This window comes from Aspergillus nomiae (assembly GCF_001204775.2).
Source record: "Aspergillus nomiae NRRL 13137 chromosome Unknown contig00287, whole genome shotgun sequence".
Lineage (NCBI taxonomy): Eukaryota > Fungi > Ascomycota > Eurotiomycetes > Eurotiales > Aspergillaceae > Aspergillus > Aspergillus nomiae.
Genome location: NW_015378342.1, coordinates 1 through 17,425, shown reverse-complemented (window position 1 = coordinate 17,425; position 17,425 = coordinate 1). Strand labels below are relative to the sequence as shown.

Below are 17,425 nucleotides of genomic sequence, written 5' to 3'. Positions count from 1 at the left end.
GCTAGCCCGGATATTGTCTGTATAAGTGGTACTGATGTATCTGTATTCACCCGCCTTTCAGAATGCATACACAAGTATGCTCAATTGGTTGCTCCCCCTTCAACAACACTCTTCAGCACATTTGTCACAATTTCGAAATCCTTGTCTTCATCAACTCTCCAATTGGAGATGGCAATTCGACAAGCCGGTCGCCCTTGCCAGGAGGTCCCAGAAACAAACATCTTAGATGTCTCGTTTATCTTGGCTGTAAGGATTTTATTCAAGTCATCCTGCTTTGCGCTAAGCAGGACAACCATGAAAGTTTGGTCCAATAATTCCTCCTTGGTAGTAGCCTCCGGCAAAACATTGTACTCCGAATGGTCAAATAACCATCCGGCAATCATCCTGGCCAATCGAATTTGTTTTTTGAGCATAGACTGATACCCGGTTCTGCCATAAGCGACAAGTGAAGTATAGACAGGGAGCGCCCTGAAGCGCCTAGAGTTCTCTATCCCGATGTTCAACGGCGAGGGAATTGAGGGAGGGCCGTTGCTATTTCCTGTTAGATAGGCCGCATTCGCATTTTGAAACACACTGAACGCTTCATTAGGATGGCGACAGAGGAAGAAGCCACAATCGTACGGTACGTTGAGGAATTTGTGCCCATCGCCTGCAATACAATCGGCCAGTTCTATGCCCTCAATCCCCTTTTTGATGGTAGCAAACTCTGGGCTATCATCTAAAACGCGATTGAAAATTCCAAAAGCACCGTCAACGTGTAGCCAGGCACCGTACTTGTCACACAATCTCCGTAGTTCTCGCATATCATCGATGCTGGTCGTCGCGAAACGTCCAGTGTTGACTTCTCCGCAGGATACTGCGACTATACTTGCCTTGTCAGGTCTTGCTAGTTCAAGCTCAAGCTTTTTCATATCAAAGAGGAGTGGATTGTTTTCTTGGCAGGTGCTTTTAACATTTGCTCGGCCGATTCCCAGAATCCCAGCTGCCTTGACTAGGGATGAATGCGGTAACGTTGACAAAACCTGAATTCCTGACAATCCGGATGCCTGCATGACTTCATACAAACCGTGCTCTCCAACGCTTTGTGTGGGGACTCCTGCCTTGCATGCAGCGACGTTTAGTACGTATTCCCTCCCACAGGCTAAGCCGAGGATGTTACTCGCCGATCCCCCAGTGGTGAAAATGCCGTTATGCCACTCAGCTCGCCCCAGGTGTAGAAGGTCAACAAGTAGACCCAGAGCGTTGGATTCAACATCCGTGGCAATAGTATGGTCAGGAAGATGAACCTGAACATTTTGATCGTACGCAGATACTATGTTATCCGCAAATAAGGCAGCAGGTGTTACCCCTCCGGTGACAAAGCCATAGTAATTGGGACTTATACTGCTTGCATTAAAAGCTGGGACGATATCGTTCAGGATATGTTGCTTTGCACTTTCAAACCCCACTCCTTCATTCGCAAGACAAGACGGCAAACTTTCTCTTGCCCGAGCCAGATGATTGGCACTGGGAAGGATACCGGATTTCCAGGGAGTTTGAGCGATCTCCCATAATTGCTGTTGAAGACTAGCCTGCGTTTCTGATGTGGCCATGATATCTTCTAGCTCCATAGATGTTCTGGCGCTCTTGTCACTCATGGCTGTTGTAGGGAGAACAGTTGCTCTAGACAAAGATGGTACTGATTGAATATGTAGACAAGGCCCGCTACCGGTAACCAGGGGTGTATTATCTTATGTCGAAAGTGAAAGGTTTTATATCTGGCATGGATTTTCTTCCCGACATATATTGACCCATAGGCAAACCCCGTGAGTCACCGTAAGCAAACACCGTGCCGTATGGCCCCTAGTTCGTAAAGTGGTTTGCTTACGACTGCTTTAAACTCGGGGTTCCGTCGGGTGGACTGGACTTCCAGGGACTAGCCAACTGGCTAGCGCGCACAGACGGGTCTGCCCAAGGTAGCATTCTAACGTCTCCACAATTATCCACTACGCATCAACAATCAGTTCTTGTCTTCCAGGCAACGCCATTAGCAGGTTCTCTGCTACTCCAAACACAACCATAAAAATTACATCCAAGGCACGAAAAGCAATGGCTGCCAAACTAGTAGACAAGAAGCTTCACAACGTCCCGGGTGCGTCTCTTGAGGAGCTGTGAGTGTAATATAGAAGCTGATACTGCGGGGAATTAGGGAAGCTCCGTGTAGCGGAACTGCTCTTTGACGTTCCAGTGAACTACAACCGGCCAAATGACGGCACTTTGAGGCTTTTTGCCCGTAGTGTTCGTCGATCGACGACTCCATTTGAGGCTTCAAAGGAGGACAAGCAGCTGCCTTGGCTTGTATACTTACAGGGGGGACCCGGTTTTGGATGTCGACCACCTCAGGAAAATGGCTGGATTAGCACTGCCCTTGATAAGGGATATCAGGTGGGTGATAGTCATTTCGAATTCTCCTTTGCTCCCTCACCATGCAAGGTTCATATGCTCACCGTGCATAGGTTTTGTTTTTAGATCAACGTGGCACCGGCCTCAGCTCCACGATCACCGCTGGTACCCTTGCCTTGAAAGGCAATGCGATCAAACAGGCGGAGTACTTGAAGAACTTCCGAGCTGATAACATTGTCAGGGACTGTGAAGCCGTTCGCCGATGCCTTACCGTAGATTATCCCGAAGATAAACGCAAATGGAGCGTTATCGGCCAGAGTTTCGGTGGTTTTTGCGCTGTGACGTATCTTTCTATGTTGTGAGTTGAACTGCTAGATTGAATTGTGAGAGGATGAATGCTGGTGCTGACGAGCCCTGACACGCCAAAGTCCAGAGGGCCTAGCGGAGGCGTTTATCTGTGGCGGATTGCCCCCTCTTGTCAATGAGCCTGACTCAGTGTATGCACGGACATACGGTATGCATTCTTGAAGTCTTCACTTCCTAAATCCCTCAGCTAACCTAATGAAATGAAGAAAAACTGGAAGAGAGAAACAAGGCCTACTACTCGAAGTTCCCTGAAGACGTTGAGCGAGTCAAGAGAATCCTGCAGTATCTTAAGGAGAACGATGTTTCTGTCCCGTCTGGGAAATTGACACCGGCGAGATTTCAACAATTGGGTCTCATATTCGGCATGCACGGTAGGGAATCTAACCTGTAATTACATGAATGCAGTACTGACGTCTATAGGTGGCCTTGATAGTATCCACGGTAATATCTGATCAGCCCTTAGAGTACGTGCAACGTTTTGGGCTAACACTCGTTAGAGCTTGTCCTGCGCTCGTGGAATGATCTCGAGATCTTCGGCTTCCTGACTCATCCCACGCGCGCTTCAATCGATGCTGCAGGTGGATTTGACAGTGCTGTTATTTATGCCATTCTTCACGAAGCTATCTATTGCCAAGGGTGAGAATTACCTAGGCCCTTTCCGTTTTTGATGACCTTATCGTACTAATAATAAACAGGCAAGCATCAAATTGGTCTGCCGATAGACTTCGTTCAGCCAATTCGAACTTCAGCATTGACGCCAATCAACCGGAGATTTGGTTTACAGGCGAAATGGTGAGATTCAATCGGAAGCTCTGGATGGTGCCACACTGACTAACAGACGCGATGTAGGTTTACAAGGACATGTTCGACTCGTACGACGAGCTCAATGAGATTAAAGAGGCGGCCGACATCCTCGCAACTACAAAGGACTGGCCCGCGCTCTATGACGAGGCCCAGCTGGCGAAGAATGAAGTTCCTGTCTACGCTGCTACGTACATAGATGACATGTACGTGCATTTCAGTCATGCCTCAAATACGGCTTCAAAGATCAAGGGCATCAAACAGTTCATTACGAACACCATGTATCATAATGCTCTCCGAGCTAAGTCGGATGAGGTTATGCAGCAGCTTTTTGCCTTGAGGGACGATACAATCGATTAGTGGGTGGCGTTCATTCACTGTCATGTCATATAGGTTATTTCTAGAACATAGGTTTTGAGCTGTAATCATGGCGCGTCTATAGTTCTAATCCAGAACCTGGGTTCAGTATGTACAGGATAGTTCGTGGCACCTTGTGATAGGCGTCATATATCGTCATATATCATCAAATATCAAGCATGACAAATCTCAAAAGACCTTTTCGCAGGAGTTAGTTCTATAAGACCAAGAATAAGAACTAACGCGGGATAACATACCGCACCGCCGACAATGAATAGTCTCTCCTCCTCTTGCTGAACCCACTGGATAATTTTGCTCGCACTGTGAGCGAGGGCATTCCGATTGGCATTCGGACCAGCGACGCAGTAGAGTTGGAAAACCGGAGTTACCCATGCGAGAGAGGTTGAGGTTTGTGAGACACAGTGGTGGACTCGAACGTGGGCATGCTTGGCATGGATGCTAGCATGGAGGTTATTGTATGTTGACATTAGCCTATAAAGTTAACGTCAGCCATCTATGACGGTATCATTAGGATCCCCCGTACGGAACTAGTTATGCTAAACAGACCTTCGACGTCGAGAAACAGACGAGAAATCAGGTTCATATGAGGACATAGTGAACTGCACGTTTCCTCGCGACTTGTACAAGAAATGATGTAAGACTGTCCCTGGCACAATGTCGGTGGTCTTTGGTCGGCCCTTGTCAATGGCTTCTTTCATGATCTTGAGGCTGCCGTCTTTTTCCAATTGCTGGGATAGTGATGGTTAGTCAACACCAGCCAATTTGTATTTCACATCATGAAAGCCGATTGCATTGTCTTACCTCAATAAAGGAGTTTCGCATCTCTTGTAACTCGAAAAACCGTTCTTTATCTGTACTGATTAAGATGACCGCAACGGACTCTTCCTTCGTCGCCGTGTCATCCGCAACGTTGCTAGCATCTTCTCTTAGATCAACGAAGCTGACGTACATGTAGAGATAGCCACTGCTGTTGAAGCCGGGTAAACAAACAGGAATCCAACTCTCGCCACCCCCAGCCTTAACAGCTTCTGCTTCAAAGACCATGTTGAAAATCAGTTGTAAATCTCCAGGATGAAGTGAATGTTTCCTTGGCCGTACAACACTAACTAGCCGACCGCCTGCAACAACTAGACCGTAGAGGAGGCCGTTGGTTCTAGTTTTAAGAAGGGCATTGTTGATTGCCTGGCGGTGCGCCTTGCGGATTTTGAGGCACTCCAATGCCGAAAGAAGGGTAGATGGTGAACCTTTCGTGAAGCTGTCCGCCAATGTCGATAGTAGAGTCTCTGAGCCTTGTAACGGTCTCTTGAGATCGGTAGAGGGTCGCACCGAGAAAAGATGTGTTAGAGAAGGGAGGGTTAAGGTCGATAAGATCTGCATATACAAAGCTTCTAGTTGAAGCTTAAGTTGAGTTTCACTTTCGAGAATCCGACTTATCGCCACTAAGTAAAGCGGTCCTTTAGCTACAATGACGAACTTCGTATCTCCAGCGGTAAAACTATTCAGACGATCTTGCGAATCTTCATAAAACGATATGATGGTCTGGATGACACCAACATACGTGGATATCAGACCACCATCACCATGTCGCGTCCATATAGGCTTTCCAGCAGCAGATAGGATAAGATAATGTTTCCGCTTAGACTTCCAGTTCTCAAGGACTAGTTCTGGTGTCGAGTCGTGGATTAGCACCTCAACAGATCTGTGGCTTTACGGAAGCTACGCACCCTCATGCTCTCCTTCGTCTCCAACGTCCCCAACAGGTTCGAACTCTTCTGTGAAATCATCATCTACATCGTCTGCTTGGAACTCCGGGAACTGAAGCAGACCTGTGCTATCTTGTTGCATGGGTCCAGACTCTGTCACGACGAAGTCACTGAAGACATTCTCTACCTCACCAAGCTCCGTCTGCGGTACAGAGCTTCTGATACTTGCAGAATCAGCAGTATCGCTGCCTCTTGGACTGGCCAGGTGACTAAGACTTGCCTTGGCCCTCAGAGTTCCGGGTAGACTGCGAGCAGGGTAGCTCTCTTTCCCGCCATCATGGGAAGCAATGTCTGTCAGGGACACTGCTGTAGTAGCCCTGGACTGCAAGGCGGTTTGGTTTGATTGTCGTACAGCCCAAGTAGATGATGCCCCTTCATCCAACAAACTTAAAGTATTCGGACGCGGGGGTAAAGGTGGCGGTGGCCCTTCGGGACTGCTGCTGCGTTCTCTGACACTAGATGCTGCCATTGTAGGAGATGACTTTGAGGAGCAAGTAATTTCACCTTGGCTATCATCATTGCCATCAAGGGAGCCCTGTGGCTGTTTTTTATTCTCCGAGTCCATGGTAATTGACCTGGGCGCATTGACTGGTATGTATGTACTACTCCAGCCGGCAACAGCACCCTCATGTATTATACGCGACTCAACAAAGGGGTATAAGACATGCTTGTCAGGGGTGATGCCATAGAAACCCCCATCGAGAATCGGCGATGGATTGCCTAGTACAGTAGCGACGTGACCGGCACTTGAAGTGAGGAAACGTTATGTGGGTTCGGCGGCTTGATTAAATAGACTAAGTGGAGAAAGGGTGATTGATCTCCCCGTTCGGAGCTTCGCAAAGGCGGACGGTTAAGGCACCAAAAACATGTCCGCCTGGCGCTTGTTGTGGCTTCCGTGTCTTTACGCAGCAACAACCGCTCCAACTCTGGTCGCATTCTAGTTCAATGCGCGAAATATGAAGAGGTGCAATTTTCCGACGGATACTTTATGATTGAATACTCGACGTGTGCATCATGAGCCTTGATCCGAGCTCGTTTCCGAGATCGAACTCCCCCGCAAGCTCCGATAGCTCTCTTGCGCGATCCCGCTTACGAGGCAAAGAAGGTCTGCGCTCACCCGGCATCCCACGGCTAAAATCTAGGTTTCGAGGAGAACCTGCAGTCTAATGTCTATGGAATCGTGTAGAGCACCTAAAGAAGGATAAGAATTACCGTCGTTATGCGTCGAGCGTCGAGCGAGCCCTCTCTTTATTCGACACGGCGTTGCAGGAATGGGCGGACTATATCTCTTTCCTAAGCCGGCTTCTGAAGGTGGGTTAATATTCCCCGAAAGACAACTACGCCTAAGTCGCTAATGATTCTCTATGTCAGGCCCTTCAGTCCCACCCTCCTGACCTACCGATCGTCCCTCACAAGGTTCTCGTCTCGAAACGTCTCGCGCAATGCCTAAATCCTTCGTTGCCGTCTGGTGTCCATCAGAAGGCACTTGAAGTATATACATATGTCTTTGGTTTGATCAAGGTGGGTGCGGTGACTTGGGTTATCTCGAGGAGCGTCTGTTAATGTTTCACTTCCGTCTTAGCCAGAAGGACTATCGCACGATCTGCCGTTGTATCTGCCCGGCATTGCGCCTACCTTAGCATTCGCTTCACTTACCGTCCGCCCTTTATTTTTAAACTTAGTAGAGACATATATTTGTGGCCTGGAGCATGGGCTATCAGACCCGCCTTGAAGGCGATCATCCTAGCCCTTCTACCCGGACTTGAAGAAGAAACCAGCGATGACTTTGACCCAACTCTCCGGCTTATCAATAAGTTTCGCGATATCGCTAGTCAGATGGATATACAAAGACAAGGCGAAGATGCCAACGCAAGCGGTCAATACTTTTGGCAATGCCTCTTCCTCGCGTCAATCACTAGTCCGAGTAGGCGTTCAGGAGTGCTGGCTTATCTGAATCGCTATCTCCCAAAGCTAGGTGTTACGGATCGAAGACCAAGCAAAAGCAGCAGCAACGATTCCAACGATATGCCACATGGGATGCAGATGGCAGCAAACTCAGTTGTCTCCCCGGAGCCTGGTTTACTTATTCGTTGTTTTGCATCCGGGTTGACCGACGAGCAAGTCCTTGTCCAGCGAAACTTTCTCGATTTGCTTGTGACGCATCTGCCACTCAGCTCGCCTATTTTGCAATCTAGGATCACGGATGATGACCTCCAAAGGTTACTCATTGCAGCTGTGGGTGTTGTGGCTCGAAGAGATATGAGTTTGAATCGGAGGTTATGGGCTTGGCTTTTAGGGCCCGACCCTGTGAATGACCGAACCTCTTTCGAAGCTCGGAACTCGATATCAGAAAATGCAGATGCATCCACCACTAGTGATCAAGAACTTCCACAGTCCGAATACTTCCGCCAGTTTGGACTGGAACCACTGGTGAGAGGTCTCCTAGAGATGATCGGACAGAAAACCGCAGTGCCCTCGGAGAAGACAAGGCCCTTCAGGATATCGCTGTCCTTGATGGACCGATGGGAAGTTGGTGGGCACATAGTCACTGCAGTCTTTCTCCCCATTATCCGAAACGTTCAAGCTTTCGAGAAAGTAGCCTCCAAAAGCCACTTTGACGAGGTTTTTCGCAGTGCCAGCGCCTTTTTTGACGGTGTGGAGAGCGGAGTAATTTTCTCGGAACTGCTCAAGCTGGTAGATTGGGTACCGGAGAGTCTTGATCGCGAAAATGGTCAGGTAATGGATAACCTTAAACTCGCTCAATTCATTGTGGAAAATTTCAACGTGCGAGAGGAGGACATGATTTTGAACCATATCCCACTGCTGACCCTCTCGGTCCTTATTAAGATGAATGAGCTCTCTCCGAAAAAGCATCCCAAAGTTGCACATGATCAACTAAGACTTGTGTCGCATGGACTCTTCAAAGTGATGAGCTCACTGACGGGCCTGCTTACAGAAAGGGCTTTCTCCAAGAAGTTAGCTTCTGAAAAGATAATCACAAGCCATCAGGCTGGTGACCTCAATATGCCCGAAGTTCTAGAGAAGATCCATGGCTTCTATAAGCAAAGCACCAGCAGCCTTGATCCCCCTCCATTACCCTTCGCTTCTAAACAACTTGCAGAGCTGATAATTGACAAAGCATACGAACTCGTGTTATCAGCACTTGCGGGTGATAACGGCATCGCATCTATACAGGAGAACGTAAATCTTCTCATTGTACTGCTGAAGAAGCTTCCCAGGTCACGCATACCGCGCGACAGACGGCTTTATCTTGCCATCTGTAACCACGTCAGTGCGAATCATGCCGAGCAGTCTACTGCCACTTTCTCGGCTGTCTCATCAATTGCCACTGGTGTCACCAATTTATATTCTATTCAAAGTCCCGGGTTTTATATCAGCTATGAAGATATTTCCGATCTTATCCCGTCACTTGTTAAACAGATTTGGCAATATCTTTCACCATTGAGCCCAAAGTTTCATGTGGAAGCAGTTCGCTGCCTGTGGCATTTGCATTCAGTCTCATGGCCTGATCACCTTGTTGAGGCGTCCATAACATCACTGATGGTCAACTCTTCCAACACGTCACGACAACTGCTCTCGGAGGAACAGGTTGGAAGATACTTTGTATTGTGGAATCACAGCCACCATGGTACCTATGAACTTCCGCCGAAGCACGCACAGGATTCGGCGCTGATCCAGGTTTCTTACCAATCCTCCCTGCTTGAACGTCCGCTTTTTATTGTGTTAGACTCGCTCTCTCAAGCCCCTAATGAGACCTCCGAGGTGGTCCAGCGTTGGCTCCAGGACCTGCCCTCCGTACACAAGTAAGCTCCCCAACTCTTCAGGTACGCCCTTGCCTTTGATATAATTACTCAATGATGAAATAGGGTCTTCCACATAGTTGTTTCACGACTGGATAGTCTTTTCACCCAAGCTGATCCCTCTGGGGCAAATCCAACAAGCCTTTCCATATCCCCCGATGATTTCAAGGAATGTAGCTATCTATTGGAGACGATTCATAATATCTTATCAGTCATCCCCCACAATGGGTGGGTTACTTTACTGACCCAGGCATCGGCTCAAGGTGACCGACACCATGATGTCTCTGCTTCAGAAGGTGAGCTTCATGACCTCAGTTTAAAATTTTGAGACTCACCATACCGGCAGATAACACCGGGACGCAAACTTTACACTCGACCATATTCCACGCCATCCTAAGAATTGTTAGTGGACCGAAGATTACACCACAGACAAACTTCGACGAAGTTAAATTGCAACAAACATCCCTGCTTGTCATGCGTCAACTCCTGCTAGGCCCAGGAGCTGAAGAGGTGGCTGAGTCTGGAATTGACTCCCTGCTTGTTGACCGACTTTCTGCTGTTCTAGATGATGGTGGTAGCGTTACTGTCCAAGGGGCTCTCATTGACACTCTCCTTGCAGCACTGAAGGTTCGGTTTGCTCAGGCATACTTACCACAGCCTCCTCCTAGACCAAAACATCAGAGAGCCAGCTCACGTGAGCGCTTGACAAGTCCCTCTATTCTGTCATTTACGAGCGACAAGGCCGAAAAAGTGCCCCCAATCCCTACCATGCCACAACCTCCACAGCAGCTCCTAGAATGTCTTCTCAAGGGTATCAGCTCTCCAAACTCGAGGGGCAGCGTGGAAAGATGGACGATGTTACTCTGTGAAGTGCTTCCACTATACTCAGGATCTATATTCCAGATCATTCTGATGCTAGTGGATTGCTTCTGTAAGGAGATCCAACTTGCGTACACAAATCTGCAACTTTCATTCAAGCACACAAAAGGTTGGCCCGAGGATAGGTCCGAACATGCCACCATAGCTCTACTCTCCGGTCTTGAAACCTGCATTGCAACCGCTCATGAGCGCCTTCTTGTGGACGAAGCAAATGTCCCTGCCTCTAAGAGCCCAGACCAACCCCAAGGGTTCTTTGGAAATATGGTATCAGGCGTGTTTGCGTCAGACGCCAGTCACGGTCGTTCAACGGCTGCGAATAATAGACTTACTGTCTTACTGTGCTTCCAAGATGCTGTGCGCCTGTGCTTTTCTATCTGGGCTTGGGGAGCCGTGGAGAAGAGTACTCTTCCGCAAGATGCTGAGTCTCTGGCATCCTTCCAATATACGTCTTTGCGCATGAGGAACCGCTCCCGCCGGATCCTCGAGCATCTGTTTACAGCAGAGGCCCTTGAATGCCTTGAGACATTAGTAGAGATGTGGACAAAGACGGACAGTAATACCTCGTCGCTTATTTTCAGCCTGCTTCATACTCTGGATGGGTCTCGACCAAAAATCGCAATCCCGGCTATATTTAACGCCATCTATACCAGGACGAACCCGTCTGCTTTAGACCCCAGTCGTAAATCTACTCAATCGTCGACTCTTACAGAAAACGAGTTAGCGGGGTTTTTAGTTACTTATGCCAGGTCCCTTGATGACGATGTTCTCGATGAGATTTGGGCAGACTGTACTACCTTTTTGCGTGATGTTTTGAGCAACCCATTTCCACACAGGCAGATACTTCCTCGTTTGGTTGAGTTCGCTGCTATCCTCGGTGCGAAGTTGGAGAACACCAGTTTCGGTGAGGATCGTCGCATGAGGAAAGAACTTGGGGTGCGTGATCTATCAATTGATGAGGTATTACTTATGCTGACCTTCGTAGGATGTACTGCTACGTCTGCTCACGGCAATATTTACCAGCAAGCCCCTGGGGCTGTCACAAGAGTCGGGCCTGCTGGGTCGAGGCTCTTTAGAGCATGATAATCCGTCGGCGCCTCATATCGGACCAGATGACATGCTCAGCATTCTTGCTAGTTCCATGCCTGCCTTTACAACTACCTTAGGCGATTCGGATCGTATTACTACAGCTGTATCAGGCATTTCTACCCATGTGATAGGGCCCCTTTTGCGATCGCGTCTTTTTCCAAACAATATCAGCCACAACTTTATGGCTCTCTTGCAACATATCGCAAAGGTTCCGGCTGCCGCAAAGATATGGAAGAAAGACATTGCGGAAGCCTTCAATGATCCTAGATTCTTCAGCTCTCACCTCGAACTTGTGAAGGGTGGATGGATGAACCTATTCCGGCAATGGGTGCTTGCTGATAAGGATCGATTATCTGAACTGATGTCTCGGCTTCCACCCCCGAGCGCTGCGGGCATCATGTTTGGTGTGGGAGCGTCTGCTGCCCGCCTAGATGCCGATAGGAAGGCCCAATTGAACCTTCGTAGGATTACCCTACTTATATTGTCCGCGAACAATGATTACTTCATTGGAGAACTACCGGGACTTCTGCAGAAGCTAGAAGATCTTCTAGGGGCTACTAGTTCATCATCGCCGTCATCTACGACTAGAGCGGAGATATTCATGGTTCTCCGGGCTCTTGCACTGAAGAGTTCCACAACTGCGCTGGCTCCGTTCTGGCCTTTGATCAACACGGAGCTCCAAGAAGCGATTGCTGCCGTTCCGCTTGGATTACAGCAAGAGGTATACAATCCATACGCATTGTTGCAGGCGTGTAAGCTTCTAGACACGCTACTCGTCCTTGCGCCGGATGACTTCCAACTACTCGAATGGCTTTATGTTACAGATACGATTGATGCTGTCTACCCACCAGAACGCTGGGAGCCTCTGGCCCTTGCAGATGAGATTTCACAAAGCTTTGGGACGCGCTCTGCGGCCACAGACGGCCCCAGGGAGTTGAACGAGCTCGGCTATAGTGTAAAACAGCCGGGTCTAACAGCGGACTGGATCCGTGAGACGGCGAAAGATGAACTCATTGATCGAATTCTTCGGCCTTGGTTTGAACAACTCAGCATCCATGCTTTCGAGAGCACTTACAGCATGAGCAGTGCGGGCTTGACAACATCTTACGATGATTTGTTGGCGGACTTATTCAACGAGAGTACCATGGCAAACTAGGCCTCTCCTTTTCTAACTTTCTAGGCGGCCATGATGAAATCTTATATGTAATATATCCAGAAATTGGGTACAGTTTCTTTCAGTTTAAGAGTAAAATAGTGTTGCAACCTGTTGTGCAGCTTTGGACCCCTGCGGTATTGTCAGGCGTTCGGGGCTTGCCTACTGGATTATATCCCTGGGATCTTTACGGTCGATGAATGAATAAACATATATTCATAGCACTCCCTTTCAGTAGTAGCAGAGAAATCCTTTTGGATGAGAAGACAAGGGCTATCATCAAATGTACCGGTACTGAAGCAGATACCTTAGGCAGGTATGCATGCTTAACTTCGGGCCCGTGATGATTAGCGGCCGTCTCCACCCGAGCTTAAATGGCAAACACCAACGTCACTTCAAGCTTTGCCGAACCTCCATCACTTGAACCTGTAAGAGCAGCAAATCCTCGCTGTAATTTACTTTCCCAGAATGTTCCTTGCTGATCCAAATATTAGACGCCTGGAGCATTTATGATTATGAGTGCTTACAGAATGGCATTTCCTGGGTTGCGCTCCGTCGCAACAAGGCGCGCGGCCATCTCCGTGCGAAGGAGCTTCTCTACCTCGCCATCCGTGAGAGCAGCTGCAGGCTCCACGTTGCCCGCTAAAAAACCTGTTGGGGCTTTCCGCGGAGGGTAAGCTTTACTGATCATATTTTCCTTAGAAGGCAGTGTACCCTCTTGATGTAACTAACCTGCTTGTAATGCTAGAATATTTGGCTTCCTTACTGGCACTGTTGTTGCCGGCGCTTCCGTTTACTACTACATCCTTGGGGAGTACAGAGTGACCAACGAGATGTTGACGGAGGACATATACGTATGTTATGGGAATTTCTTTTGTTTCATATGTCTCTTTTTCCTCTTAACTTGCTGTTATCATAATTCTCTCTTGTTCTTGGTTTCCTTTTTTCCAATTTCTTTCTTTTTCATTTCTTGGTCTCCTACAATCCTTCCATTTGGTGTGTTGGTACAACACAGATTTGCCTCCCCTCCCCCAGTAGCATCGGGTTTTAGACATAGCATAGCTCCCGTTTACCCCTTGATCCTTCACATATTTGGTTGTCCGCTCGAGGTAATCATACTAATCAGTATAAACAGGCGCTTCAATCAGCAACACAGAAGCTTCAGACATACATCGGTGAACTGGAGACGAGAGTGGATCAACTTAGGAAGAAATAGTGCTCACAGAACCACGCCACAACCAGTTCCCAAGCTATTTTTTATCAGGAGTTTGTTTCCCCATGGGTTTTTGAACACATTCAATTCTTGAATGCAGTTTATGTCCGGCATTTAGTGAGCTTTAACAGGAGAACGCAATTTTTCCTTGCATTACATCGATTACTACATAAAAAACGGTGCTATTTATGATATTAACTGGAAATTTAATATCTTGCCTTATAACTGACTGTAGTAAATGTACTGTCAGGTCAACTGCGTCATTCCCTTGGAATGCAAACATAGCAAACATGGAATGTTCCATGGAACATTTTCGGGGAGCGCCAAAAGACACGCCTTGGCGATAACATTGTCCTAAACCAATACAACCAATTTTTTCCCCTTTCATACTAACAATGTATCACGTCGAACTTCTTCCGAGTACGACAACTCACCTCACTCCGGGGTGGACCTACGTCCCCGACAGGGGCTTCGACCCATCCAAAGCAGCGATCACGCCTACCATCGGCAGGAAACGAGGCATTCGCGACCCCGGCAGCCGTGGAGATGTATCATCAAGACAGGCCAATGCGATCATCCGACATTTAGCAGAGCTCGATCGGGAGAACCATAAAGATGTCCATATTCCGATCCCGGTGAAACAAAAGGATGCAGCTGGAAGAGGTAGCTAGATTTTCTTCGAGATGCGTTGACGTGTTTTGCGACAGGACATGGCTAACAACTGTTCTGTCACTCACCAGGGACAAGAGGCAAAGTTACCTCGAATGTGCGCCGTATCCTTCAATCACAGAAGACCTTCAGAAACTACCTCGATGACGAAGAAGCCGCGTTAGCACAAGCAGCCCAGTCTACGACGCAGCGTCCCCCAGCCAACAAAGTAACAAAACCATCATCATTACGAAGAAGCTCGACACCTGCCACAACGCCCAAACCGGAATCCTCGCGTCAGAAGAAACAACCCTCCACTGTACCCGCGCGTCAGAGGGCATCAGCGACACCTGCAAAGCCACCCAGCGTCACTACCGCAGAAGACACAGAGAAGGAATCGGAGAAGGAGCCGGAGGACAAGCAAGCACTTATCAAAACCGAGCACGATAACGATCCCCTCCTGAAATCGTATATCCCCTCTGCACCGTCGGAACGTATCATGCAGGCACTTCTTGCGGAGCCGCCATTGACGTATAATGCTTCTCGCGTCGGTCCACCAGTCACAATGAAATCGCAGCGGTATTTCTGCTGTGTGTGCGGTTACTGGGGCAAGATCCGGTGCAAGAACTGCCCTTCGCGGACCTGCGGCTTGGACTGTTACAAACTTCATGAGGACTCCAGATGTGGGGCGTTCTACTAGGCCATTCAAATGCGGATTAGCCAAGAAAAAAACACCTACCGGATGATCATTCTTCTCATCTAGATCGCCATGCTGGAAACACCGGGCTGGTCGATGGAAATTGATTACACTCGCCTGGCGCGAAATCCGCTGTTCGCTGTCCAAGGCAGACGCTAGGGCATATCCCCTTCCACAACCTCGCGAGGTACCATTTTGGTGAAAACATTGTGAAGAACATGGGTGCTATTATATAATAGTCGAAATATGGGTCATGTGCCTATTTGCTTCTCCCAATGGATTCCACTCCTACCTGATGGAACAAAGAAGCCTTCCTACAGGCTCGGCGCCTATCTAACGCTACTAGGCCGTACGGATTGGGTAGCCTGTTCGACAAAAAGACGCACCGATGCACACGCTGAGGGAAAGCAAAGCGTGCATCTTGACTCGAACATACTCACGGGATTTCCCCAAGTCCAGCGACTGTCTCCTCGTGCACGCTCGCGGCCCTAATCGTGGCTACTGGTGGTCAATTTGATCACTCAGAAGTCAGAATTAGGTAAACAGATTACCACACATCTCAAGCCTATACAGCTCTCCGAAAGAGTAGACCAAGTCTAGGTCACATTTCTGGCTTGGGTGTCTTAATACACTATATACTTTTCCCAATATCCTTCAAACAGTGTGGTAATACGGCGCCACTATCACTACCTGAATGGAAGATGTATAGTTCGATTTCTATCATACTAAATGTATATGCATATGTATATCTGTGAATTAACACTTCAAGTTGATACCAGCTCGTAACTCCTCCTGCCGGATCTCAAACATAACCTGGACCCCCACAAACAGCGCCGCACAGGCCGTAGCCAGGTAAACCAGACCAGAATAAGACCCCAGCATCTCACTTAGCAAGCCCTGGATTCCGTCCAAGCCCAAAGCAAACCCGACCAAATTGGCAATCATCATCATGAGAATGTTCCCTACTGCACCAACACCGCAAAGGACGCGGTATGTGTTCGGACGGGAGCGCCATTTGTGCGCGGGGAAGAGCAGCGTAGCGATGATCTCGGGGAGAACGAAGAGCGTAATGAGCCACCCCCACATGAGGAGACGGAGGTTGAGGTCGTGCCAGAGAGCGACAAAGGTGAAGACGATGAGGAAGTTGAAGATCTGGCGGGCTTTGGCGAAGATTACAGATGATGATTTGTTATCGTCTCCGCGTGCTCGGCCTCTTCCTCCGCCTAGGGGCACGTAGACGTAGCGCACGATCCAGCGGTTGAATGAGCGGTGCCAGGCGCGCCAGAAGGCGAATGCGGAGTAGTTGTTTGAGACGCAGCGGACCATGTTCTCTGGTGGGTCGACGCCGTCCACTAGGGCCCAGAGCCGGAAGAACCGCCATGGGATTAGGAGCTTCAGCCAGATGATGTGCAGGTTGAAGAAGCCGAGCATGCTGAGCTGACCAGGGCTATACAATGACCAGTCCGGGTGTGCTTGGGAGATGGCCACTGCGTAGATGAAATGGAGGATGAATTCCATGGCCAGTACGGTCAAAAGGAATCGGACGGCGTAGCGAGTAACGCGGGATTGGTAAGAGAGAGAGGTGGGAATCGCTGCTGTGAAATATAATCGTTGAATGTTAAAATGGGCCCGGCTAGATATAATGGCGAATACAGCACATAGGCGAGATAATTGCGGCCGTTGAACGCGGACGGCTCTGCTGGGATGTTCACGCGGTCGCGCTCCGATAGTGCCGTGGGGTCAGTTTGTTTCTTCTTATAACCATTAGATAAGAACTTATTCTATGGAGGGAACGACTTACTTCAATGGGACTCGAGGCTGGATAATCGAGGCTCCAATAGTAATCCATATTGAAGCTGATCTGTCGCAATATCGTGACCTTAAAAAGCACCTCCCACCGGGGCATTATACCTCCAAAGCTGTCGAGATATCGACCCCATAGGACTAGAGGAGAGTCTTGTCCGGTGCTATCTGCCGAAGACACCAGCATGGTGGCTATGCGCTCAAAAGGGTAGCCTGTGCAGAGTTCGTTCGCAAACAGTATCGCAATGTTGAATGTCCAAGTAATAGTAGCCACATATTGTCGCGGAAGCGATTTCGCAATCTTGTAGTTCACATATAATATACCGAGCACCTTTATGGCAGATACACCATGGAGAGCAACGATAAAAATCAGGGCGAAGTAAAAGTCAAATCGGACCCGACGGGCCAAGCGAGCGTCTCCTTGAGCCGTAGTCG

At 48.7% G+C, this 17,425-nt stretch overlaps 7 protein-coding genes across 7 annotated transcripts; 4 read left to right on the top strand and 3 right to left on the bottom strand.

Annotated features, from left to right (window-relative positions):
- Positions 1 to 80: 80 nt before the first annotated feature.
- On the bottom strand, positions 81 to 1,637 carry ANOM_007439 (pyridoxal phosphate-dependent decarboxylase family protein; the record flags this gene model as incomplete). The annotated part of the gene is made up of 1 exon (XM_015552695.1): positions 81 to 1,637. One exon carries the CDS (start codon positions 1,635 to 1,637, stop codon positions 81 to 83), a length of 1,557 nt encoding a protein of 518 aa, XP_015404099.1.
- Positions 1,638 to 2,088: 451 nt separating this feature from the next.
- On the top strand, positions 2,089 to 3,909 carry ANOM_007438 (proline iminopeptidase; the record flags this gene model as incomplete). The annotated part of the gene is made up of 9 exons (XM_015552694.1): positions 2,089 to 2,131; positions 2,189 to 2,424; positions 2,496 to 2,740; positions 2,811 to 2,896; positions 2,955 to 3,119; positions 3,169 to 3,189; positions 3,246 to 3,384; positions 3,444 to 3,540; positions 3,598 to 3,909. The coding sequence occupies 9 exons, from the start codon at positions 2,089 to 2,091 to the stop codon at positions 3,907 to 3,909; spliced, it is 1,344 nt and encodes a 447-aa protein (XP_015404100.1).
- A 186-nt stretch (positions 3,910 to 4,095) lies between these two features.
- ANOM_007437 (guanine nucleotide exchange factor MON1) lies at positions 4,096 to 6,255 on the bottom strand (the record flags this gene model as incomplete). The annotated part of the gene is made up of 5 exons (XM_015552693.1): positions 4,096 to 4,104; positions 4,164 to 4,398; positions 4,474 to 4,655; positions 4,729 to 5,591; positions 5,652 to 6,255. 5 exons carry the CDS (start codon positions 6,253 to 6,255, stop codon positions 4,096 to 4,098), a joined length of 1,893 nt encoding a protein of 630 aa, XP_015404102.1.
- Positions 6,256 to 6,704: 449 nt separating this feature from the next.
- Positions 6,705 to 12,632, top strand: ANOM_007436 (cellular morphogenesis regulator DopA; the record flags this gene model as incomplete). Its single annotated transcript, XM_015552692.1, has 7 exons — positions 6,705 to 6,795; positions 6,877 to 7,001; positions 7,062 to 7,215; positions 7,273 to 9,514; positions 9,578 to 9,807; positions 9,858 to 11,323; positions 11,373 to 12,632. The coding sequence occupies 7 exons, from the start codon at positions 6,705 to 6,707 to the stop codon at positions 12,630 to 12,632; spliced, it is 5,568 nt and encodes a 1,855-aa protein (XP_015404103.1).
- Positions 12,633 to 13,003: 371 nt separating this feature from the next.
- ANOM_007435 (uncharacterized protein) lies at positions 13,004 to 13,928 on the top strand (the record flags this gene model as incomplete). Its single annotated transcript, XM_015552691.1, has 4 exons — positions 13,004 to 13,057; positions 13,124 to 13,302; positions 13,378 to 13,483; positions 13,765 to 13,928. The coding sequence occupies 4 exons, from the start codon at positions 13,004 to 13,006 to the stop codon at positions 13,843 to 13,845; spliced, it is 420 nt and encodes a 139-aa protein (XP_015404104.1). The 3' UTR covers positions 13,846 to 13,928.
- Positions 13,929 to 14,237: 309 nt separating this feature from the next.
- Positions 14,238 to 15,190, top strand: ANOM_007434 (putative HIT finger domain protein; the record flags this gene model as incomplete). Its single annotated transcript, XM_015552690.1, has 2 exons — positions 14,238 to 14,505; positions 14,583 to 15,190. 2 exons carry the CDS (start codon positions 14,238 to 14,240, stop codon positions 15,188 to 15,190), a joined length of 876 nt encoding a protein of 291 aa, XP_015404105.1.
- Positions 15,191 to 15,943: 753 nt separating this feature from the next.
- Positions 15,944 to 17,423, bottom strand: ANOM_007433 (putative glycerol:H+ symporter (Gup1); the record flags this gene model as incomplete). Its single annotated transcript, XM_015552689.1, has 3 exons — positions 15,944 to 16,820; positions 16,874 to 16,941; positions 16,989 to 17,423. Coding segments are annotated over 3 exons (1,356 nt in total), but the record flags the coding sequence as incomplete, so codon positions are not given.
- Positions 17,424 to 17,425: the final 2 nt, after the last annotated feature.